At 54.8% G+C, this 24428-nt stretch overlaps 2 protein-coding genes across 3 annotated transcripts in view; one reads left to right on the top strand and one right to left on the bottom strand.

Annotated features, from left to right (window-relative positions):
- Positions 1-3060: 3060 nt before the first annotated feature.
- Positions 3061-22027, bottom strand: RIBC2 (RIB43A domain with coiled-coils 2). The gene is made up of 7 exons (XM_047066287.1): positions 21914-22027; positions 20592-20673; positions 16694-17038; positions 12672-12790; positions 9520-9747; positions 4603-4769; positions 3061-3247 (listed from the first exon to the last, which is right to left on the bottom strand). The coding sequence occupies exons 1-7, from the start codon at positions 22025-22027 to the stop codon at positions 3169-3171; spliced, it is 1134 nt and encodes a 377-aa protein (XP_046922243.1). The 3' UTR covers positions 3061-3168.
- A 327-nt stretch (positions 22028-22354) lies between these two features.
- Positions 22355-24428, top strand: part of SMC1B (structural maintenance of chromosomes 1B) — a 75333-nt gene continuing 73259 nt past the window's right edge. For both annotated transcript variants that reach the window (XM_047064983.1, XM_047064982.1), the window contains exon 1: positions 22355-22463. In XM_047064983.1, coding sequence (XP_046920939.1) covers positions 22355-22463 — 109 coding nt within the window. The remainder of the gene's footprint in view (positions 22464-24428) is intronic.

Below are 24428 nucleotides of genomic sequence, written 5' to 3'. Positions count from 1 at the left end.
CCACCACCATCATCATTATCCCATAACCAGGGTGAAGACTCATTGCTTTCCACAGTCTCTTTCTATCCCTCCCTTTTATCAAGGGCATAGCCACCTTCCGAGGTCCCAGATTAGTGCAGAGGTCTCAGTTTTTGATACTCCCCCTTCATGAGGGCCTCTTATTTTTCTCCTAATTATTAACCCCCCAAACTCTGGGTTCCTGTTATCATCCTTTGCCACCAGGGCAGCCCCAGTTTCTATTCCTTATTAACGTTCACTGTTTTGGTCTCAATCCACCGTTCATTCTTATGCGTATGAATGACTTTCACGGTTTCATTTACTCCCTTGTGACTTCAGCAATGCAATGCAGACAAAAATCCCTGCTGTAATTAATCCAAGGTCTAGTGGAGTTGTGGTGGACAAATATTTTCGGGACGCTCGACCCGCCATATGGATCATTGCGTTGGAAGCGGAAATTCTCCACCTCAGTGACTTCATCTGCGGCAAATGGGAGCAATAATCCCGACTGGTGAGAACCGTCGCGAAGAACTGAGGTATGCGGAAGGAACGCACTTGGTAGAATGCTTGGCAACAGGTGGCGTGGGCACGCGGCATCGCTAATGATACAGGAAGTGAGGGGAAGCCACGAACTGGAGCACGGCCCACTCTTTACTCCTTCCACAAACGTATGTTGCTCATTTAGGCCACAGCTGTACATGATATGGGTCTGAACAAATATATGACGACCTGTATCCAGCATTACAGTATGATGCAGAGTAGTTTCACTGCCCTCAAAATCCTCTGTGCTCCTCCCGCCCATTCCTCCCTCCCCGCGACTCCCTGGCAACCACTGATCATCTTACCGGTTTTGTCTTCTCCAGAATGTCACATAGTTACAATCACTCATTATGTAGCCTTTTCGGATTGGCTTCTTTCATCCGGTAATGTGCACCAAAGTTTCCTCCACGTCTTGTGGTGGCTTGATAGCTCGTTTCTTTTGATCACTGATGACACTCCACGGCAGAGAGAGAGAGAGAGAGAGAGGGAGACACAGAACCCAGAGCGGGCTCCATCCAGGCTCCGAGCTGTCAGCACAGAGCCCGACGCGGGGCTCGAACTCACGAACCGTGAGCTTATGACCTGAGCAGAAGTCAGATGCTTAACCGACTGAGCCCCCCAGGCGCCTCTAACTGGAATTTTTAAAGCCAGTCTGTGAGGAGATAATAAAGGAAGCAAGTAGAGGAAAATCTTAATGCAGGGTCTAGGTAGTGGTGCCTGGGTGTATACTGTACAATTCTGGTTTTCTTCCGTAGGTTTGAAAATTTTTATAATAAGATGTTGAGGAGAAGTGAGACAAAGCAAAGCCAAACCCTCCGGAGGGTGTGTGTCTGTGTGTGTAAAACCGTACGGGGCCGTTCAGAGCAGAGTGAGCGAGACGCCCGGCGCCTGGACCCTGGCTCCGCCTTCCAGCCAGAGCCAAGTCTTGAGCTCCCTTCTCCTGCTTTCTCCCGGCAGGAGGTCGATCGCCACACCCGGAGGTGTCAGGGCTGGGGCAGGAACCTGTCCGGCGCCCCGCCTGGCTGGTCCTTCAATCACTGGGGTCATTTGCCCACTTGAGAACCACGGGGAACGTGTCATACTTCCGGTCACCAGCAGAGGGTGCACGTAAAGCAAACAAGGGCCCAAGGTTTCCAAACCGGGTCTTCCCCTTGGAATATTTTCCATAAAATGATGCAAAATTCAGCGTTTAAAGCAAGCTTCTCCACACTAGGGCCATGATCCCAGTCATACCGACGTGTTATTGGTGGCTGCAGTGGGCTCCAAGAGCTCTCTCTCTCCCTTACTCGCCTGTGCCCGCCGGCCCCCGTACGACTCACCCTGTACTCCTTTGCAAGGATCTCCTTCATCAGCACCCCTGCCGGGCTGTGGGGGACCCTGGCACAGGGCCTCGGAGAGCACTCAGTGTGCAGCGGATGGACAGACATTACCTCCCATTTCTCACTTTATCTCCCTGCCCAAACGCGGCAGGACTGACCATCTGGATGGGGCGTCTCTCCTCCATCACCCGTACCCTCCCTCAAAGTGTGGCTTGTTCAGCCTGGCCAGCAACGTTCTGAATTGGATCATCCTGGGAGGCAATGGGACCAGGTGTCCCCTGCGTTCCCCCTGTTATGGGTTGAATTGTGTGCCCCGCCCCCCACCCTCAGAAAGATATGTTAGAGTCCTCACCTCCAGTATTTCAGCCGTGACCTTATTTGGAAATAAGGTTATTGTAGATGTAATTAGTGAAGATAAGGTCACTGGGGTGGGACCTAATCCAATACGACTGGTACCCTTACAAAAAGGGGAAATTTGGGGCACCTGGCTGGCTCAGTCAGTTAAGCGTCAGACTCTTGATTTCAGCTCGGGTCATGATCTCACGGATCGTGAGCCGGTTTCTGGCCGATACGATGTGAACGGAGGTGAAGTGTACGTTGTCCGTGGCTCGTCCTCGAGGGCCAGGCCTACCCCCTTTGCTCCCTTGTGGCCCAATGACACAGAGCAGCATCCCTGGACCACAGGACGGAAGCTGGCAGAGAAGTGACAGAGGGCTGCTCCGGGAGCGAGACGTAAACTGCTTTGCTGAAGCCACTCTTGTTTTGGGGTCTCTGTTACCAGAACCAGGAGAGCCGGACGCCCTGGCTTCAACCCCAGGCCCATCACTGCCTGTCCACGTGACCTTGAGCAAGACACTTGACGTGTCTGTATCTCAGGCTCCTCTCCCAGAGCAGATGAGTAATAAAGATACCCACCCGCCGCTAGCCGCCCCGAGGGTCAAATTGTTCTAAATGCCTTGCATATAGTGAGTGCTCCCGTTAGCTTTCACGGCAGCTGGACCCGGGGTGCCGGTGACACACAGGCCCCCTCGGATGCCACTCTCTCTGGGATGGTCCTGGCAGGGCCACGTCTATGCCTTCCCTGTACGGCCCCCACAGCTGCTCCGAGAACACACTTTCGGGGCAGAGCTGAACAGAAACCTCGTACACACACAGGGGAGGGGGTTAACACGGTTTGCCCACCATGAAAAAGCGGAGTCGAAAGTCACTCCTGAAACACGGGGTGTATTTCTTTGTAATAAATGCGACTCTTCAAAAGGCTGCTGCGTTTTATGGATGAACAATTCAGAAGGCAAGGACCGTGTCTTTTTCACTATCGACTTCCTGTATTAAATTGCGTGAAATAACCTTCAGTGGGTTGATTTGTACAGACTTCTTCCATACGTTTTTTCCTGAAAATAAAACAAGGAGAAAAAAAAAATCAGCAAATGCCTGGTTTCCTAAGGAATCTATCTTTTTTTAATATGTAGGAAGAAGGCCACAGACTTTTTACCCGTGTGTTAGCCCCGGGATACGGAATACATTCCAGCCCGAGGAGCTCAAGGGTGAGGGAGGGATGTGTTTTATCATCGCCTTGCGGTTACACTGGGCACTGGCACCGGCATAGTCTGCAGAGGTCTTAGAATTAAATCTCTGTGGACGTGGCTGTAAAGACATCTGCTCATTCCATTCTGTGGGATCATCTCTACTGCTCCTCTGGGGCCCCCAGCAGAAGTGACCAGCCAGCAATGGACCCGCCAGGAAACAGACACCTGATTAGAGAAAATACTGGTGGGTCTCTTCTGAGTTCAAGCCAAGAGCTTGATGGATACACAAATAACTAAGCCAATAAGTAATGTGGGGTTTGGGGTGGGGTTGGGGGGATTTCAGAGAGGGTGGTGAGGGGCAGAGGGACAGGAAGAGAGTCTTAAGCAGGCTTCACGCCCAGCACAGAGCCCAACCCAGGGCTCGATCTCATGACTATGGGATCATGACCTGAGCTGAAGTTAAGAGTCGGGTGCTTAACCGACTGAGCCACCCAGGTGCCCCAATACTGTGTGTTTTGTTTTGTTTTGTTTTGTTTTGTTTTGTTTTGTTTTGTTTTTTCACCAAGTTCACCTACGGATCTGCATTAGACGTTTTCTGTCGCTGGCACTCTGAACTATGCGTGGGGTCTGTCAGTGTGAGGAAGAGACTCCAGCTTGCCCTTGGCAGCTGCAGCGGCTGGCACGGTCCCTCCCTGCCCGCCCCCCCCCCCCCCCCCCCCCGCCTCCCGCCACCTCCCGATGTCTATGCCAAGCAACCTCCTCAGAAAAGCCTTCTGACTCCCCCAGGCCCACTCAGAGCCCTCCCCTGGGGCTCCCAGGGCCCTCGGTGTACCCCAAGACCCGCACCCATGTCTGAGCCGCTGGGGGGCGCTATGCCCACATGCGCGCCTCCCACGGAGGGTCTCCTGGTCTGTGCTGGCACCAGTGGTTTCCAAGCACTTAATTGCCGGCTTGTAGCTTTCAGCCCCTCTCTCCCTTCTGCTTGAATTCTCTACCAGGAGGCTGTGCCCGAGCCCAAGTCACTGCTGCGAGGGGGCTTTGGTGGGATACACAGCCGGGGCCTGGGGCCCTTGCGTGGGAAAGACTCGGGGAGGTGGGCCCGCGCTGCCTGCCCGACAGTCCCCACGACTTGGCGGGAGGGATCTCGGCTCCGGTGCCCCCCGCCGGCCCCACCTGCTCTGCCGTCACCCCTCCCCCTGCCCCTTGGCCCAGGCCCTCACTGCGAGCGCTGCTCCTTGGCCAGGCTGAGGTTGGCGCAGTCCAGTGCCCGGCGTCGGTCCCGCTGCTGGCGTTTCTGCTGCCGCTCTACGAGCAGAGTGGAGCGAGCCCTCTGCACCCTCTGCCGGTCCCAGTCCCTGTCTCGCCGCCACTCTTCTTCCCGAAGCCGCTGGAGGGGGGGAGAGGCGACTCACCACCACCGCCCCCCCTCCCCCAGGAAGAGATCCAGGGGATCGCCGGGGAGAACCGGCCTCTCATTTCACAGATGGGGAAACTGAGGCTCAGAGAGGGGGCGGGCAGGCAAGCAACATCATGCAGGGCACCCGAGGAGACCAGCGCCACCTGCCAGCCCAGGGCTGCACGGGGAGGGCCTGCGTACCTCCCGCCCTCCTACCCGGACGCTGCCAGTGGGGCGCACTGCTGAACACGGGGATCACCGGGTGGCTTCTAGAACCTACTGAAGCGGCAGCCCCACCCAAGGCCAGCGGGCTCAAGGCCTTGGGGGTGAATTTCTGCATCTCAGCTAACTCCTCATTGGCTTCCAGCCCCCTCTATAAAAACCATTGAGCCCTAGAAGAGGAAACCGGAAACCCCATCAATGCGGAGGGAAGGGGTCGCTCCCAGAAACGCCAGCCGTTCTACCGGCCGTCCTGAGTCTGAATTATTGGTCCGCTCAGCCTTCTCCTGCAAAAGGAAGCAAAAGCAGGTGGCACCGGGGTCTGAAGATGAACACACCTCCTTCCCTTCCGTGGGCTTTAGGGCGGGGCTTCCGCTCACCCGATGAGCAGAAGTAGAGTGTTCAGCGGTGCCCCCCCCCCCCCGACCTGGGCCTGCCAGCCACCGGGTGCGGGCGGGCTGGCAGAGGGCCCGGCCCCCCACCCAGGACCGAGAGGAAGCTGGTGCCCGGTTCTGCCGCCTACAGGGCAAGTCATTTTGCCTGTCTGAGCCTCAGTTTCCTCACCTGTAAAGTGAGGCTCCTCACAGCTGCCCTGAGTCATAACACAAGGTGTTTTTGTCAAGAAATACAGGATGCTGGGGCGCCTGGGGGGCTCAGTCGGTTGAGCGTCCGATTTCAGCTCAGGTCATGATCTCAAGGTTCGTGGGTTCGAGCCCTGCGTCGGGCTCTGTGCTGACAGCTGGGAGCCTGGAGCCTGCTTGGGATTCTGTGTCTCCCTCTCTCTGTGCCCCTCCCCTGCTCACACTCTCTCAAAAATGAATAAATGCTTAAAAATTTTTTTTAAAGAATACAGGATGTTGGAGCGCCCTGGGGGGCTCAGTCGGTTAAATGTTTGACTCTTGATTTCAGCTCAGGTCATGATCTCAGGGTTTGTGGGTTTGAGCCCAGAGTTGGGCTCCGAGCTGACAGTACGGAGCCTGCTTGGGATTCTCTCTCTCCCCCTCTCTGCCCCTGCTCGCTCACTTTCTCTCTCTTTCTCTCTCTCTCAAGATAAATAAACTTGGAAAAAAAAAAAAGAATACGGAGTGCCATGGGGACCTGCTTGCCCTGGACTAAGAGACAGCCTACCTATTCTTTGTCTGACCTCAATTTTCCAAACTGTCTCCATGCAGAGGGGGGACGTGCTCCGGAGGGCATACAGGGGTGCGGAAGGGGGCAGGCGGATTTCTGAGCGGTGAGGCCTGGTCTAGGCTTTTTTCCCCTTTGCACTTTTCGGTCTTAATTTTCTACGAAGATTGAAAATCAGATAAAAATGCTGCTCTCAGGACAGGTGGCCGTCCCTCCTTGCCAGACAGTTGGGCTGAATTGTAGGAGTGAAGGACAGAGCAGGGCCTGGCAAGGGCGACCCACATTCCCTGCCAACGTCGGGGCTCTTCCCACCTTGGGCTACTTCCCTGCCTGCCCCCGGCTGTCCCCTCTCACGCAGGGGCTGTTTTCCCTCCCACACTGTTGACTCTGTGCGCCTGGACCAGAGCCAGCAGGGGAGCTCTTCTACCCGCTCCCCCTTCCCTGAGCCAGGCCGCTGCCCCTCCCCCAGTACCTGCCTGCTCAGAAGCTCACACTGACCGTGGCACCTGCCAGCACCCCACCTGGGGTGGTCATCTGCTGACCCTGGGGCAGCCCCGTCCACCCTTGCAGGCCCGAGAACTTCCTTCTTCCTGGCTTCTCCGTGATCCCCCCTCCTCTCCAAAGACCTAGTGCCAGCCTATCAGCTGTCACCCCCTGGGCCCAGCCTACCAGTGATCCTCGAACTCCAGTGGGCATCAGAAGAACCCCTGGGGGGCTTTCCTGGCCCCAGACTGTGGGTCTGCCCCAGGATTTCTGGTTCAGAAGGTCTGGGGTGGGGCCTGAGAATCTGCATTTCTCCCAAGTTCCTAGGCAATGCCGATGTTGCCGGTCCAGAGACCCCCCCCCCTTTGAGAACATCTGCCCCCACCTTGTCATTACCAAGGATGTCAGCCTCCCTAGTGTCACCCTCAAGTGTCCCGTCCACCACCATTCTGATCTGCCTCTCCCACCCTCTCTCCAGCAGCCCGGTTTTTCGAGTCCTCGCCCCACCCCGGGACCTGCCATCCACTGACCGTGCGCTTTGTACTGTCCCGGCTCTCCTGTGACTTCATTTCCCTCCTGGTTCGGCCCGGCGTCCACGGCTGACACCCCCTGGTGCAGATGCCCTCGGTGCCCTCGAAACTCTCACTTGGGTCAGACATGCCGGGCAGGTCTGTACAGCTAAGCGTGGCCGGGGAACGTCATCTGATTGCACTCACTGAGGACACTTCAAGTGCATGACCTCCAGCCCTGGCTCTGCCTGGCCACCCCTCCCCTTTCTCCTAGGCCACTCTTCTCCAGCTCTCCTAATGACCATTCTCAGTCCTCGAACCCCCAACCTGACCCCCTCACCCTCGGCTGCTGACTTCCCTTCCTGTTTCCCCAGAAAATAGGGGTTCCAGAAGTGAAGCCCACCCCCACGGCCAAGGACGACCAGCCTGAGTTCCCACCCACCCCAAGCTTCAACTAGTGCTCCCAGGGCCTTGTTCTCCTGCTGGGGACACGGGCTCCAGCAAGTCCCCTCTGACATCAATTTCCCCCTCTCTACTGCGTCGCCCTCGTGGCATAACAAGTATGCTGTTATTTCCATAATCAGAAAAAACAAACGACTGTCCCCACCAGCTACCACCCCATTTCTCTGCACCTTTTTCAGCAAAACACTTTGAAAGCGGTGTCTGCATCGGTGGGTCTCCACTTCCTTCCTGCCTGTTACCTTTCTGTCCCCCCACGCCTCCTCCAAAGATGCTCCTGATAGAGTCCCCAGCGACTGTCCCCTGGATCCTGGGTTCAGCCAGCAGCCCAGCCACAGGGTTTGACCTGGGGGCTCCCCTTGCTGGGTCCCTCCTCCCTCTTTGGCTGCTCCTTCTCAGCCCCCCTCGCTCTCTATAAATGAAGGTGGGGTGGGGGTTGTCCCATGATTCAGTCCTTAGTCCCCTTCTCCCTGTCTTCACTCATTCCCTGCGTGACCCTAGCCAGGTTCGCTGCTTTAAATACTCTCTGTGTGGCCATGCCTCTATGCTTATGTCTCCAGACCTTGTTCTGAACTCCCGACTATGTATCCAACTGCCTACTGGCTTTAGGTTGTGGCAGAAAATGTTACTTGCCTCCCGGTAGCCGTTTTTCGGTCTTCCTCAATAAAACCATGGCCGGCTACCTTGCCGCCCGAAATAAACACTACATTTCCCAGTTAGGGGCAACCTTGTGACTAAGTGTTATCCAGTGGAATTTAAGCGGAAGTGTCCTGTGGAACTTCCGGGAAATGTCCTTAGAGTGTTCTTCCTCATTCCTTTTCCTGCTAGATGGAATATGCATGTGAGGGCTGGGGTTCAAGCAGCCATAATGTACTAGGAGGAGGGAGCCAGTCGCCAAGGATGGCAGAATGTTAGTCAATGACCCTGGAGTTGCCATGTGATGTCTATATGCCAGAGATAAAGTTCTGTTTTATTTAAGATGCTGTTAGTTAGGGTTTTCTGCCATGCTCAGGCATGGAATCCTCACAGATACAGATGTGTGACGCACACTGCACACATATCATTTCCAAAATTGCGCTTGTGACTTCCATTCCCCTATCAACCTGCTCCTCTCGCCCTCTTCCTGTCTCTGTAAATGCCAACTCCATCCTTCTCATTGCCCAGGCCACAAGGCCCGGAGTAATCCTTAACTCCTCTGGGTCTCATATGCCCCACCCAACCCTTCAACCAATCCTGCTCACTCTACTTTCAAAATAGATCCAGAATCTGACCATTTCTCAGCACCCTGGCTGCCAGGGCCCTGGACCAGCCAACATCATCTCTCACCTTGACCGCTGCAACAGCCTCCGTAACAGGCCCTCTCCCTCCCATCCCCCCACCCCCCCCCCAATAGAGCCTTTTCTCAAAACAGCAGCAAGAGGGATCCTGCCACACGTGTCACTCCTCTCAAAACCCTCCAGTGCTCCTCATCTCCATCGCAGAAAAGCTCTTCCCCATGGGCTGCCAGGACCTTGACCTTCCCCCTCCCAGACCTCTTCCTCTCCCTCCCCCCTCATTCCTCCACAGCCCACCAGGCTCCCTGCTCTTCTCTACTCCTGCCTCAATGCCTTGTCCTTGCAGTTCATCCCCTGGTGGTCCTTCCTCCGATATTTGCAATATTGGCAATACTCGCGTGGTGCACTCCCTCCCCTCCTTCAGGTCTTTGTTCCAATGTCACTTCCCAGTCCCCTGGGGACCCTTCTCAAACTCAGCACCTTCCATCCCCTTGGCCCAGCCTTACTTCCACCCCAGTACATATCTCCCTACCTCCCCAAACGTAAACCCCTTGAGAGCTGCTTCTAGGGACAAGTACAGCAGCGGTGAGAACTAGACGGCTGCAGGAAGGCAGCGGGTGGTACAGGTCTGCGGCTGGGGGCTGGGGTGGGGGGTGGGCGGGCAGGTACCAGCTTCTCCTGGATTTGCTGCTTCTGAACCAGACGGATCTGCTCCAGCTGGTCCCGGGTCATGCCCTTCCAGCGGTCGGGGACCACGCGGTGGGGCCCGAAGGAGCTGGCTGCCTGCTGCGGGTTCTCGGAGAGCAGGTCCCCACGCAGCAGGCTGGAGATCTCGGCCAAGTCGTCTTCTTGTTCTTGTTTTTTCTCCCGAGTCTTCCTTTCCACTGACTCGGTGGCCTGCACAGGGGACGACGGACAGTGAGGAAGATGCCCTGGGTGACCCCGTGGGGACTGAGGCAAGGCTGGCGCAACTCACTGGGGTCTCTTGAAGGAAGACAATGGTAAAGTGCGCCTGGGACAGGTGGGGCGGGGGGCGGAGAGTCGGCAGGCGCGGGCGTGGGGAGGCCCTTGGACCCTGGCAGCCTGGGTGATGGGGGGCGCGAGGGCTGGGCTGAGGGAGCCCCCCTCTGCACTGATTTGTCGAAGCGGGGAGCGGCCTCCCCAGGTTAGGCCGCCATCTCCCCCAGGGCAGGGCTGCGTGCCCCTCCCAGTGGCCCTGGTCCCCTTGGGTGGCCGCAGGCCACAGAGAACACCCGCCAGAGTGATTCACAACGGCGGCGACCCCACAAAGGTGAAAATGCTCTCGACGCACGTGGGCCACGCGCCCCGGGGACAGACAGATTCCGGGTCAGATCCCTGCTCCGGGGAGGGTGAGGAGTGGAGGGACAGGGCCCTGGCCATGTGACCGGAGCAAGTCACGCCCCCTCTCCGGGCTGCAGCTGGTTCTCGGCTCGGTGTTACCCGTTCTCTCTAGCAGTAAACAGGGCGCTGGGCAAGGTGCCCACACGCCGCGCGCGCTCACGAAAGGCCAGCTCGACGGCGTCACGGCAGCACAGGCTTTGCGGTGGGACGAGCCCGGACTCACGCACTGAGTTAATTAATTAAACAATTAATTCGTTGTTTGTTTATCGACTAATCATACCCCTCTGGCCGGGGAAGGTAGTTGGACGACAGTGCGCTAAATGGGCCAACACGCTGCGTGTATTCACTCGTTTAATCCCACGACGACCTCACGAGCACGTGTGACAGCCATTGCCGCTGGTCACAAACTATCTCCCGAGCTCCTCCTGCAAGGTGGCGCAGCCGTACTTCCCCACCTGCTTAGAGCGCTCGTGGCCACGTGGCTTCCTCGGGCCCGTGAAGTGTGAGCAGAGGTGACTGTCGTGGCGGGATGAGGTGGGGGTTCGGGGGGTGGGGGGAGGGACAGGACACGTTCTCCTGGGGGAGCAGCCCTCTTCTCCCAGGGGGACACCCTCCAGTGCGGGCCTCCTCTGCGGAGCCGGACAGGCCCGCCCGCAAGTGGCTCCGGAGGACGGTTACCTGGGCCTCCGCCTGGATGCTCCGGCCTGTTTCGACTCAGGAGCAGAGCCTCAAAAGCCGACGGCGGCTGCCCCGGGCGCGGGGGGCGTGGCCTGGCGGCGTGGCCTGGCAGCGCGCACGCGCGGAGCTGGGGGACCCGAGAGGGCTGGCGCGGTGCAGGCGCTCGCTACGGAGGTTACCGAGTGAGAGCGTCGGGGGAGAGCGGCGACACGGTTTCCGAGAAGGCCAAGGGCGGTCCCCCAGCGGGAGGGCTCGCTAAATGATGGGCTGAGCCAATGAGCGAGCGACTAAATGAATGGCCGGAAGAGCGGCCACAATGCACAGCACCCGGCGCCTGGCACCCAGCACCCAGTACGCAGCACACAGTACATGGCATATAGCACCCGGCACACAGTACACAGCATCCAGCACCAAGCACCCAGCACACGGCACCCAGCACCCAGTACACAGCACCCAACTCACAGCACACAGTACACAGAATCTAGCACCCAGGTCACAGCACCCAGCTGACAGCACACAGTACACAGAATCCAGCACCCAGTACACAGCACCCAGCACACAGTACACGGCACACAGCTCACAGCACATAGTATACAGCACACAGCACCAAGCACCCAGCACCCAATACACAACACCCAGCTCACAGCACCCAGCTCACAGCACCCAGCTCACAGCACAGAGTACCCAGCACACAGTACACAAAAGCCCCATCTACCATTAATTCTCTGCGGGCCCTGGAGCAGGTGACCTCTCCTCTTGGGCATCGTCTGCACACAAGGCAAGGACCAGAGGATGTCTAAGATGGCCTTCGGTCTGCCGGCTGGTGCCTCGGTCTGCCCTTGGTCTCCCCCCATCCCCGGCAGTTTGTCCTCCTCAGTCCCCGCCCCACCACCCAACCCCTGCCCCGCTGAAAACCAACATTCTCTCTGGTCTCTGGTCTCTGGTCCCGCCTCTCCCGGAGGTTTTGATTACATAAATGTCCCACCAGCAGGACATTTTTGAGCTTGCGTTCCAATATATTTATCTCACAGCGTGACACCATTAGACCACACATGAACAGTGCTTCATAACACACATGCACACATGGGAGTTAAACACGGCGAGGCTGCATAAACACTGGAGCAGAGTTCTCCTATCCCTTCCTGCTCTCCAGCTCATCGTCCCGCCTGCCCTACTCCACAGACCACAGTTCTGGGCAACCAGTTCACCGGATAAATGAATCCAGGGCGGCCCCCATCCCACCCAGGAAGTAGAACTGCATTTGTAAAGAAGTCTGGAGCTGGGGTCTGATTAACTGGAGGAATAGAGAGCTTGAAGCAAGGCCAGTGAGGGAACGGGCGGAGCAAAAGGCCGGAGGTGGAGAGTTTGGGAGGAGGTCCCGCAGAGTTTAGAGAGGAGGGAGGTGTCAGGAGCCCCGATCATCAACATGATGATTGTTGCCCTTGGTGAGTGCCAGGACCTGGTCTTGATGAGGATGAGCTCTGAGAGGTGACAAAGAAGTGAGACCAAGACAGGATGCCAGAGTAGTGCTGGATGGCCGTTTAGGTAGATGTCACTGTCCTCGGTGTTAGAGAAGAATCTGAGGTTTGCAGAGTTTAGACAAGCCCACCGCGCCCCCCCCCCCCCATCCCCAGGCTCCCAAGCTCAGGAGCATGGGCGGGGGCGCACTCAATCTGTACCAGGGCAGCCCCCGGGAGGGCCATGTGGATTGTGTGGTGTGAGCCGGTGAAGGGCTGAGCTTGGGACTTGGGACGGTGAGACTGGGGCGTCCCGGGAGCTACCTGGTTCCTGTTGAATTCTTTCACAGCTGCACAAACCGCCTTTCTGGTGGCACTTTCCAGATTCTGTAAATGCTTGGCCGTTTCATCAAACTGCAGCCTTGTCTTGAAGTAGAGGTCCTCTGAAAGGAAACAAAACGCAGTCACACCTCGCTTGCCCGCCCAGAGCTCCTTCCCAGGTGCGCAGAGCACCCTGTGGAGTGTCCAGCCACGCGTCTCTTCTTATCCTGCCCTCAGCCAGAGAGAGGGGATGCTCAAGGCTGCTGGGACACTTAGATGAGGTGATTCAGGTAGAGCTCTTGGGTGCAGGCCCCAAGGGTCAGCATCACTACCGGGGATCAGTAAGGTCTGCTGGCGATTGGTGATGTCTGCTGGGGATGGGTAAATTCTGCTGGGGACTGGTGATGTCTGCTGTGGTCCTGGGCTGGGGCACTGATCCATCATCCTTACAATGGACAAGGGAGCTCTGCTGTGGGGACCAGACGGGGCTCCGCAGAGGAGGGGTGTCAGAGTGGGGAGATATTCATGCAGTGACACTAGGACTTTTCCAGGCCAATGAGCAGCAGCAGCATCAGAAGAGGTTAACGTGGAACATGCAAACAACAAAAGGTAAGATCTGGACTCAGATAAGAGCAGGCTCCTATCCCAGCCCAGACACTCCCTAGCTCTGCAAACCTGAACTATTACCCAACCTTTCCGAGCCTTCAGCCCTCATCTGGTAAGCAGGACAACTCCTACATTGCAGGGTTGTTACTTTAAACAAACAAACAAAAAAAAAAGCCACCGATCCAAAGGTCCTTCACGTGGTGTTTGTGCCCCATGGCATCCTCCTGATGTCCAAACACAAGAGCAAACTCCAGCCGTGAGGCAGGGGCCTCCGTTCCACTCGAGCTTCATCTGTCTTCCCCTCCTTCATTCATCCTTTCAGTTGACGCAGCGCCACGAGGAGGTACACACAGGACTGTGCCCTTTGCAGGGCACAAAGTGTGTAGTGACGGGCAAGACAGAAAGGGTTCTTCCTGCCTTTGGCGAACTTACTGTCTGGGCGATGAGCCAGGTCATAAACCGATGAACCCCGAAAGAGATCTATGAATGCACGCTGCGGAAGTGCTGTAGGGGGAAAGGGTCCTCCTGGGAGGGGACACGCTGGGAATACCTGGCTCAGGCAGACGGGGATGGGGAGGAAGAGAGGAAGAGTGCTTCTCTGGGAGGAAGTGACCTTGGAGCGGAGGTCTGGAAGGACAAGAAGCTGGGTGGAGAGCAGGTGCAACGGGTCTGACGTGAACAAGGATCTGTCGGCACCCAGAAGTGAAAGGAAGCCAAGTGGCTGGAATAGAGTGAGTGGGGTAGGGGGCATGAGGTGACACAGGGGCTGAGCAGTGGCCCAGCATGCAGGGCCCTGTAGGCTACAGAGGATTCTGCATTTTGTTCCAGATGTAAGAGGGAAGCCATTGGAGGGTTTTAAGCTGGGATGGAGGGAGTAGGGGTGACAATGTTTAAAAGTCAGCACTCTGACTGCTATGTTGAGAAGAGACCAGAAAGGACAAGAAAGAACATGAAGGACTATTAGAAAGCCCTTGGTGTGGTCCCTCCAGGTGATTTAAAAAAAAAAAAAAAAAAAAAAAAGGTGGTGACTCGTATCACTGTGGTGACAGCAGGGATGGGAGAAGCGGGCCATTCAAGATACATGCAGGAGGTGGAAGGACGGGAACTAAGGATGGCCTGAGAACAAGGGTGGCTCAAGGAGGACTCCTGGGTTTGTGACTTGACTAGGGAAGGAGGTGTCATTGGTGGAGGGGAGGATGGCGGGGGGAGGAGCAGAGCCAGAGGGAAGTTCAGGGTTACTCTCCAGGATGTTCTGAAGTGCCTGGGGAGATGTCCAGGGGGCAGTTCAAGGACCAAGTCCAGGGAGATGACCAGGGGGCAGTTCAAGGACTAAGTCCAAGGCTGAGACAAAGTCTTTTAGCCAGAGATGGACATGTGGAGAGCCTGGGAGGTGGCGGAGATCTTGAAAGCCCTACGGATGCATTGTTCAACAGATATCTATGTGCCGAGAACGAAAGACAGAGCAGTGAATAAGACAGAGCAAATCTCCTGCCTTCAACGAGCCTGGGATAGGATGCTGGGGAGAGGGATGACAAATACATAATCATACAGTATGTCAGTGATGGGGCTTTGCAGAAAAATACAGCAAGGAAAGGGATACAGAGTATGGGCATGGGGGAGGGTACGGGGTTGCAATTTAACATAGTGGTCAGGGGAGAGACCTCTCTGGTAAGATGGCATTTCATCAAAGACCCAAAGAAGGATAAGGGGCAAGCCATGCAGATATATGGGGAAATGTTTCCAGGCAGAGGAAACAGTAGGTGCAAAGGCCCTGAGGCAGAAGTGAGCCTGACACACTTAACATTCTCAGTGAGGAAGCCAGTGTGGCGAGGATGAAAGGAATGAAAGGCAGCGTGGTAGGGGATCATTCCAGACTACGAAAACCTTCCCGGTCCTTGAGATGAATCTGGTGCTTATTCTGAGTAAAATGAGAAGCTATTGGAAGGGTGTGCGCAAAAGACCTAGCTTAATTTTTAGCAGGATCATCCTGGTCACTGGGTTGAGAAGCAACTATAGAGGGCCAAGGGCAGAAGCACGGAGACCACCTGCAGGCGATTGCAATAATCGCACTGAGAGATGCTTAGCCCAGAGGGGTAAGAGTGGAGGTGGAGAGAGGCGGTTGTGATTCGGGGTGATTTGCTGCTGGACTGGATGTGGCATTTGAGACAAAGGAAGGAGTCAAGACGCCTTGGGGTTGGGGCTTGCGCAACTGGAACAATGGAGTTCCCATTGACGGGGGTGGCGGTTCACGGGGGGGCAGGCCAGGGTGTCTTGTGTTGACTCTGATAAGTTCATTAGACACCCAAGAGCAGATAAACGTCCAGAGGTGACAGGACGTGTGGGCTGAGAATCAGGGAAGAATCCAGGCTGGAAGGGTACGTTTGGAAGAAAGATGGCCTATCGGTGGTATCTAAACCCACGAGACTAGTTGAGAGCGCCAAGAGACCGAGTGTGGTCGAGGCAGGCAGGGCGCCGAGGGCACTGGTAAACACCAGGAGGTTGGTTCGGAAGGGGAGGAGAAACCAACCAGGGGGCCGGGGGAGGGGAGCCGGGATGAGAGCGGGTCCTGGAAGCTGGCGGAGGAAGTATTTCCAGGAGGAAGAGATGACCAGCCATGGCACAGGCCGCGGGTGAAGGAGCCGCCTGAAAACGGAGCTCGGATGCAGCAGCTTGGCGGTCACCTTGGGGCGCCCGGGGGGCTCCGTCGGTTAGGCGTCCGCCTTCGGCTCAGGTCATGGTCTCGCCGTTCGTGAGCTCGAGCCCCGCGTCAGGCTTCGTTGCTGCCAGTCGGGAGCCTGGAGCCCGTTTCAGGTTCTGTGTCTCCCTCTCTCTCTGTTCCTCCCCCACTCGCACTCTTTCTCTCAAAACTAAATAAAAATTACCAAAAAAAAAAATTTTTTTTTTAAACAAAAAAAAGAAAACATCGGTCACCTTAGTGCAGGCAGGGTTTACTGGACTTCTCACAACTGCCTCAGGGATGGAGGTTGTTCCAGGTCTTGGAGGCTTTGCCAGAGGGGTTCCCTGGGCCTGGAGGGTCCTGGTGAGGACACGTGACCCCTGAGCCCTAGGCCTCACCCCGCCGCCCCCCCCCCCCGCCCCCCGTTCCCTGCGAGAACTTCTAACACAGCCCCCAGAAGACCCAACTGGACCTGTGTATTTCCCACTGTCTTCCCAGCAGACTGGGCACCTCCTTTGGGCAGGGTGGGTTTTGCACCTGCACCTGGCTGGAGCCCGGCGGGAGCACAGAGTTGCAAGCTCAGAAATGAAGACGTTTACATCCTGGAACACAGGCTCTTTCCCCGGCGGCCAACACAGCACAGGGGTAGGACATGAAACACCAAACAAAGCAGGGGGAAACCCACGGGTTTGATCGGTCGGAGAAAGTATTGGGACCGGTTTGTCCCTTTGGGCTTCATTACCTGCACACCTTTGGTGGGCACGGGCACTCTCCCGTTCCCGCTGCTGTTGTAAGGACCATTCTCGGTTTTGTTCCTCCTGGAATTTCTTCCTCTCGTGGAAGTTTAAATCCTCTCCCATGAATTTCTGCATTCCCGATACTGTATTCCGAATATCGTTATCCGACTGCCTGGCTGGGAGATCTTTCCTAAGGGCTAGGGGGTCAGATAGGTCAAATTCACGGCGAGTTTCTGGCTTCTGGAAGGTCTGCTGGAAATCATTGATGGCTTTACAGAGGCTTTTCCTATCTCTCCTTTCTCGGCCTTCTAATATGCATGTGATTTTGTCATTTTGCCTCATTTCAGCAGCTAGAAGAGACACAGCATACCCATAAGATTAAGGTTCAGAGAAAAAATAAATTTGAATCCACCTTAAAAAATAATTTCTAGTGATTCTAAAAGTAATATAAGCCTTCAAAAGAGTAACACAACCATTAAAGAATTAATATTTAAAAAAATTTTTTTAATGTTTATTTATTTTTTTTTTAATTTTTTTTAACCTTTATTTATTTTTGAGACAGAGAGAGACAGAGCATGAAGGGGGGAGGGTCAGAGAGAGGGAGACACAGAATCTGAAACAGGCTCCAGGCTGTGAGCTGTCAGCACAGAGCCCGACGCGGGGCTCGAACTCACAGACCGTGAGATCATGACCTGAGCCGAAGTCGGCCACTTAACTGACTGAGCCACCCAGGCGCCCCTAATGTTTATTTTTGAAAGAGAGAGAGAGAGCAAGCGAGCAAGCAAGCGGGGGAGGGGCAGACAGAGAGGGAGACACAGAATCTGAAGAAGGCTCCAGGCTCCGAGCTGTCAGCACAGAGCTCAATGCGGGACTTGAACTCACAAACCACAAGATCATGATCTGAACTGAAGTTGGACACTTAACTGACTGAGCCACCCAGGCGCCCCAAAATTAGTATTCTGAATATACAAAGAGTACCTACAAATCAGTTTAAAAAACCAAACAACCAAAGAAAATAATGGGCCAAGAATAGGAACAGGAAAATCACTATAAAGAAACCTGAATGGGGGTGCCTGGGTCAGTTGGGCGACCGACTTCAGCTCAGGTCATGATCTCCCAGCTCGTGGGTTCAAGCCCTACGTCAGGCTCTGTGCTGCAGCTCACAGCCTGGAGCCTACTTTGGATTCTGTGTCTCCCTGTCTCTCTGCCCCTCTCCCCCCATTGGTGATCTCTCTTTCTCTCTCTCTCTCTCTCTCTCAAAAATAAACATTAAAAAGAAATTAAAAAAGGGGCGCCTGGGTGGCTCAGTCGGTTAAGCGGCCGACTTCGGCTCAGGTCACGATCTCGCGGTATGTGAGTTCGAGCCCCGCGTCGGGCTCTGTGCTGACAGCTCAGAGCCTGGAGCCTGTTTCAGATTCTGTGTCTCCCTCTCTCTGACCCTCCCCTGTTCATGCTCGGTCTCTCCCTGTCTCAAAAATAAATAAAAACGTTAAAAAAAAAAAAGAAATTAAAAAAGAAAGAAACCCAAATGATCAAGAAGTTGTAAAAAGATGGTTGACCTTACAAGATGGGAAACATCTAATAAGTTGGCAAAATATTTACAATGATAATAATAGAATATATTAGAATAGAATATATACAATGCTAATAATAGAATATAATAGAACATTAGTAAGGACAGTAAGGAAACAAAATTTCTCATTCACTGCTTGTGGGAATGTAACTTGGTGCACTTATAACTTTGGAAAGCAACTTACCAATATCCCATAAACCTGAAAACATGCACACCCCAATACATATTAGTTCCTCTTCTATGGTATCTCTCACCTGCATACACTAGGGACATAATGCATGGATAGCCACGCAGCAGGGTTTGGAAAAAAATCTGCCCATAGGGGAATGAATAAAAAAATTGCAGTTAATTCATATAAATATCACAAAATAATTAAAGTGAGCACTCTGTATGTAGATCAACGATTAATTTTAAAAATACGTTGCGGACACAAAGGTGCAAAAGGATCCATTCCATGTATTTATGCAAAATGTCACGTAAAATTTGCATAAAATTTTAAAACACACACACACAATTTTATATCCTCATAAATATGTCCATAAATAGTACAGCATTACAAGAAACATGCATGGAAATGTCGCACCCCTGTGAGGAGGGAGGAAGAGGGAAGGGGAGGTGGGGAGAGCTCTATCTATCCATCTATAACTATACACACACATTTACATAGGTAGGATTTATATATATTTACATATAAACACACATTTTTATATATACATTATAGTACTTATATATATAGCTATATATACACACATACATATATAGGACTTAATTCTCAAAAAGCATTCTTAAAATAAGAGATATAAAGCCAATTGGCAAAATGTTAACCTTTAATCTGGTAGTGGGTACATATGTGTCTGTCCTATCATTGTTGTAAGTTTTATTTATCTTGTAAGAATTATTTTGTTCAAGTTTATTTATTTATTTATTTATTTATTTATTTATTTATTTAGAGTGTGCGAGTGGGAAAAGGGCGGGGGGGGGGGAGAAAGAGAGAGAGAGAGAGAGAGAGAGAGAGAGAATCTCAAGCAGGCCCCACCCCCAGTGAGGAGCCCAATTTGGGGTTCGATCCCACAAACTGTGAGATCATGACCTGAGCCAAAATCAAGAGTCCCATGCTTAACCGACTGAGCCACCTAGGTGCCCCAGGTTTGAATTATTTTTAAACATGACAAAGATAAACTGCTTAGGAACTAGAGAATGGTACAAAGAAAAAAATAAATTTCCCTTGTATTCCATCATCCCAACATCACCACTGCTGACATTTTGGCCTATTTCCTTTCTGTCTTTTTCTAAGCTTATTTCTTTTTATATATTTTAACATTTAATGGATAGCCCATGGTATATACAATTTTGCATCCTGCTTCTTTCTATTTAAAAAATCCTTATAGTGCTTTAAGAAGAAATAAGCTACACTTGTTGCCCCTGATGTGGGAAAGTGAATTCTATTTGGAATTTTTAAAATAATGTTTATTATTTTGTAAGAGAGAGAGCTCGCGCACAGGTGGGGCAGGGGCAGAGAGGGAGAGATAATCTTAAGCAGGCCCCACACTCAGCAAGGAGCCCCACTCAGGGCTCTATCCCATGAACCATGAGATCGTGACCTGAGTCAAAATCAAGAATCAGACACTTAACCTACTGAGCCACCCAGGCGCCCCTGTTTGGAATTATCTCAGAGCTCTGACAGTATCTTATCTTGCTCTGAGTCACCACAGCCAGTGTGAACCAAGAGTGTCCCTATGTCCTCTAGTGCAAGCAGCTGTCCCCAGGAGAAGGTCTGAAACTTTTTGGCAGAGAATGGTGTGTGTGTTTAAGGGTTTTCATGTCCGGTTTTTAAAGAAAACTGAGAACAGGGACGCCTGGGCGCATCAGTCAGTTAAGTGTCCGAACTTCGGCTCAGGTCATGATCTCACAGTTTGTGAGTTCCAGCCCCGCATCGGGCTCTGTGCTGACAGCTCAGAGAGTGGAGCCTGCTTGGGATTCTGCGTGTGTGTGTCTCTCTCTGTGTCCCCCCGACTCGCGCACACTCTCTCTTTCTCTCAAAAATAAACATAAAATTTTATGTTCTCGGGGTTATGTTCTCGGGTTTATGTTCCCGAGAACAATGTACATTTACCCTCACAATACATCTCCTACACCCCCCATAGAATTCAATAACTGTTTTCCTTTCAAGAGAGAAAGAATCAGCACATTAACTGAGCACAAACAATGGTGAAATTTTAAAAGGACGAAGAGTGTGAAAATGACAAGCTTTTACACTTTTGAAGCAATGAGGACCGGAGTCTAGAGTTATACAGCCCCAGACTGCTAGCTAGGCTTCAAGAGATGCTCACCAAAAGTTTCATGTCTAGCTTTTTCGGTTGCTTCTTTTATCTTCTGGTCATGAACCTGAGCATCCCAGGCGTCTGTGTCTCCCTGGAAATGGAAAACAAAGGGAGAGGAGTTACAGCCAGATAATTTTAGTCAGTTGATAACAATCCTACTGATCTTTTTTTAAGCCTTGTTCCACTGTTAACTAGTTGTCTTAGGGACACATCAGTTCTTTTCATACCTTTTCAGCCTGTCCCCAGAGCTTCCTTCTCCCTTTCTCTTAGTTGATAGATATCTGCAGAACAGGGCAACTCCTCCTCTAGGAAGCACTGATGTCCTCTCCCAGTCTCAGTCTGTGCACCCCTGACACCCCATGCTCCCCTCCCTCACAGCCCTGATTCCACTGCTGTGAGCAGTGGACCATTTTTGTTTTTTGTAATATAGTTAATTTTTTTTAGAGTATGTTATTTATTTATTTACGTAAATTCAAGTTAGTTAACGTACAGTGCAGTATTGGTTTCAGGAACAGAACCCAGTAATTTATTACTTACATACAACACCCAGTGCGGATCCCAAGTGCACTCACTCCTTAATGCTCATCACCCATGTAGCCCAGCTCCGCCCCCCCCCCCAACCTCCAGTTTGTTTTCTGTATTTATAATTTTTTAGTGTTTATTTTTGAGAGAGAGACAGACAGAGCGAGAGTAGGGGAGGGGCAGAGAGCGAGGGAGACACAGAATCTGAAGCAGGCTCCAGGCTCTGAGCTGTCAGCACAGAGCCCAATGCGGGGCTCGAACCCACAAACTGTGAGATTATGACCTGAGCCGAAGTGCGAGGCTCAACCGACGAGCCACCTAGGCGGCTCTGTCTTCTGTATTTAAGAGTCTCTTACGGTTTGCTAATGTGACCGTTTTAATGCCAGAGTCCATCGGGCCATGAACTCTGCAAGGTCAGGCAGGGATTGCCATATTCCTCATTTCCTGGGCCCAGCTGAGGCGTGCCACTAAATAGTAACTCGCTGGCATGTATCAAATGAACAGACTGGAAGGAACCCCTGGTGGTGCAGAAAATCCGGCTCAGAGAAACGAGACCCGCCTTCCGGTCTCTGACTAGCCACTCACTGCAGGCAAGCTCCGTCCCTGCTGCAGGACTGTTTGCCTGTCCTGCAAGTGAGAGGGTAGGTGTCTGCGAAGGTCTTCCCCCTCTTCGGCAGTTAACACGACGAGCTGGTGCCCTTTGCGGCCGTGCTTCATCAGCAGTTTCGCTGCAAGGGCTCATCCCTGGTCTCCGCCCCCCGCCCCTCGCTGCCCGCCCCCCCACATTCCCACCGGGTAGAGGGCCTCACCCCGATGATCCTGTTCCTGGCGTTGAAGATCCGTTTCTGCCGGCACAGCTCCCCGTGCCTCCTCTTAGCCAGGCTTAAGTACCGCTCCAGGTCTCTGGGCTGCGCTATCTCCATGGCTGGAAATCGCGAAGAAACTCTGAGGGGGTTTTAAGACAAACGAGATGAAAAAGGAAAGACAACCAAATAAAACAAGCTGCAGCCTAAGCCAGGCTGGCTCCCTAGGAGGCCGGGCGGGTGCGAACCGAGCCGGCTCCGCAAGCTTTCAGTCCGTCTGCGACCTCTCCAAGCCCCGCTCTCCTCGGAAACGTAAACAACCCGGTTGCTTGGGAACCGCGCGGCGCTCGCCGGAGTCTCGCTCTCCTCTCGCGAGATGCCGCAAGCACTTCCCGCGCTTTCCCGCCGGCGTGTGCGGCCGCCGCTTGAGGCGCGGAGGGCGCAGCCATGGGCCGTTTGGAGGTGTTGCTCGTGGAGAACTTTAAGTCGTGGCGGGGCCGCCAGGTCATCGGCCCCTTCAGGAGGTTCACCTGCATCATCGGCCCCAACGGCTCCGGTAACTGGGACCCTGAACGCCTCTGCCCTCCCCGGTCACCCAGAACCCATTTTGCCGGAGGGGACGTGACGTGAGGGCGGCCTAGCGGGCTGGACGCGGGCGGGTTACGGCCGTGGGCCTCCGCCAACCCCCCGGGCGCCCACCCCTCGCCCTGAGCCCCCGGGTGCCCACCTTCACCTCCGTCCTCCACCCCCAGCCCCCCGCCCCACCCCCACACGGCGCCCCCGGCCCCCGCCGCCAGGTGCCCGCCCGCAGCCCCCGGCCCTCCGCCAACCCCGCGGGCGCCAACCCCCGCCCTGCGTCCCCCGCCGCCAGGTGCCCACCTTGGCTCTCGTCCTCCACCCCGACCCGACCCCCACCCCCGCCCGGTGCCCCCGGCCCTCCGCCAACCCCCCCCCAGCGCCGACCTCCAGCCCAGCCCTCCCGGCCCCCCCCGCCGGCTGGGACCCCCACCCTCCACCCCCAGTCCTCCACAAACCTCCCGAGCGCCCACCCCCGCCGCTGGGTGCCCACCGTCGCCCCCAGCCCCTGGCCCTCCACCCCCCAGCCCTCCGCCAACCCCCCCCAGGGGGGCCACCCCCTCTCTGTGCCCCCAGCCACCAGGTGCCTTCCACCCCAGGGCCTCGTCCACCACCCCCAGCCCTCCGCCACCAACCCCCCCCCACCAACTCCCACACAGCGCTCTTGGCCCTTCCCCCTCCTGAACCGTGACCCCTCCGCCCCAGTCCCAGACCCTCCAACAACCACGCGGGGCGCAGACTCCCACCCTGCGCTCCCGGCCCAACGGGCTCCCCCCTTTCCCCCCCCCCACTTTCCACCGCCAGCACCCAGCCCTCCGCCCACGCCTGCCCTGTGCCCCCAGACCCCGCCGCCGGGTGCCCACCCTTGCCCTCCGCCCCCACCCCTCCGTCGCCTGACCCTCTACTCCCAGCCCCTGCCGCTTGCTCTCTGCCGCCGTCCCCCGCCCTCTGGCGTCCGGACCCAGACCCTCCACCCCTTGGCCCCCGCGCCCTCTGCAGCTGCGCCACGACCCCTCCCGCACACCAACCCCGGGTTTGTCCAGGCCCCTCCTCTCCTTTGCGCTGGCTCCCCGAGCTTCTTCTTCGCGGTGGCTTCTCCCGCCCTCCTCGTTCCCTCTTGTCACCAGCGCGCTGTGACGGCGCACACGCGGGTTGTGTCTTTTCCCACAGCGTCCGCTCATTTCAGTTATAAAGCGAGGTTACCATACAGCAGGTTCGGGATTCCAGACTCAGCCACCTTTCGCCACCCGTGTAACTTAGCTTCTTACACGTCCCGCAAAGCACAAGGCACAAAAAAGCGAGATGAACGGGAGGTAGGAAGCTAACCAGCCCACCCTGGAGTCCGTCTGAGCGCCCTGTTGAGAGGAGGCCTCGGTCGGGGTCTCTGCTCAGTACTTCCCGCTTTCTAAGTCCAAGCGGGGAAGGACCCCTGTTCTTTCCTGAGATCAACCCTGCAGAGCCTTCCACCAGCTGCCGTTTGGAAGTGGTCAGACATAGAGGGGTCAGTGTCTGGGGAGTCTGACACCTGGCTGCAGAAATCCTCTTTTCTAAAAAACGTTTGTTTTGAGACAGAGCGTAAGCAGGGGAGGGGCAGAGAGAGAGAGGGAGACCCAGAATCCGCAGCAGGCTCCAGGCTCTGAGCCATCAGCACAGAGCCCGACCCGGGGCTTGAACCCACAAACCGCGAGATCATGACCTGAGCCGAAGTCGGAGACTCAACCGACTGAGCCACCCAGGCGCCCCCCCCACCCTCTTTTTTTTTTTTTTCTTAATTGAGCGAGAGAGATGGAGAGAGTGTGCAGGCTCACGTGCCCAAATGGGGGAGGGCAGGGGGAGAGGGAGGGAGAGACTCTTAAGCGGGCTCCACGCTCAGCTTGGAGCCCCCACAAGGCTTATTACCCTCCTGATGGTGAGATCACAATCTGAGCAGAAATCAAGAGTCAGA

This window comes from Lynx rufus, unplaced genomic scaffold, assembly GCF_022079265.1.
Source record: "Lynx rufus isolate CCGP_SWC_20201006 ecotype Redwood Valley unplaced genomic scaffold, mLynRuf1.p SCAF_7, whole genome shotgun sequence".
Classification (NCBI taxonomy): domain Eukaryota; kingdom Metazoa; phylum Chordata; class Mammalia; order Carnivora; family Felidae; genus Lynx; species Lynx rufus.
Note: the sequence above shows the minus strand (reverse complement) of the source record. Positions and strands in the feature narration are given on the sequence as shown.

Excerpts from the sequence above, each read along its gene's own strand:
- RIBC2 (XM_047066287.1), bottom strand. The coding sequence starts at position 22,027 with ATGGAGATAGCGCAGCCCAGAGACCTGGAGCGGTACTTAAGCCTGGCT. Across the intron at positions 4,770-9,519 it reads AGCAAATCCAGGAGAAGCTG|CGGCTTCGGGAAGAAGAGTG; the intron begins GTACCTGCCCGC and ends CCCCCCCTCCAG. Across the intron at positions 3,248-4,602 it reads GCCAAGGAGCAGCGCTCGCA|GAAAAAACGTATGGAAGAAG; the intron begins GTGAGGGCCTGG and ends TTTTATTTTCAG.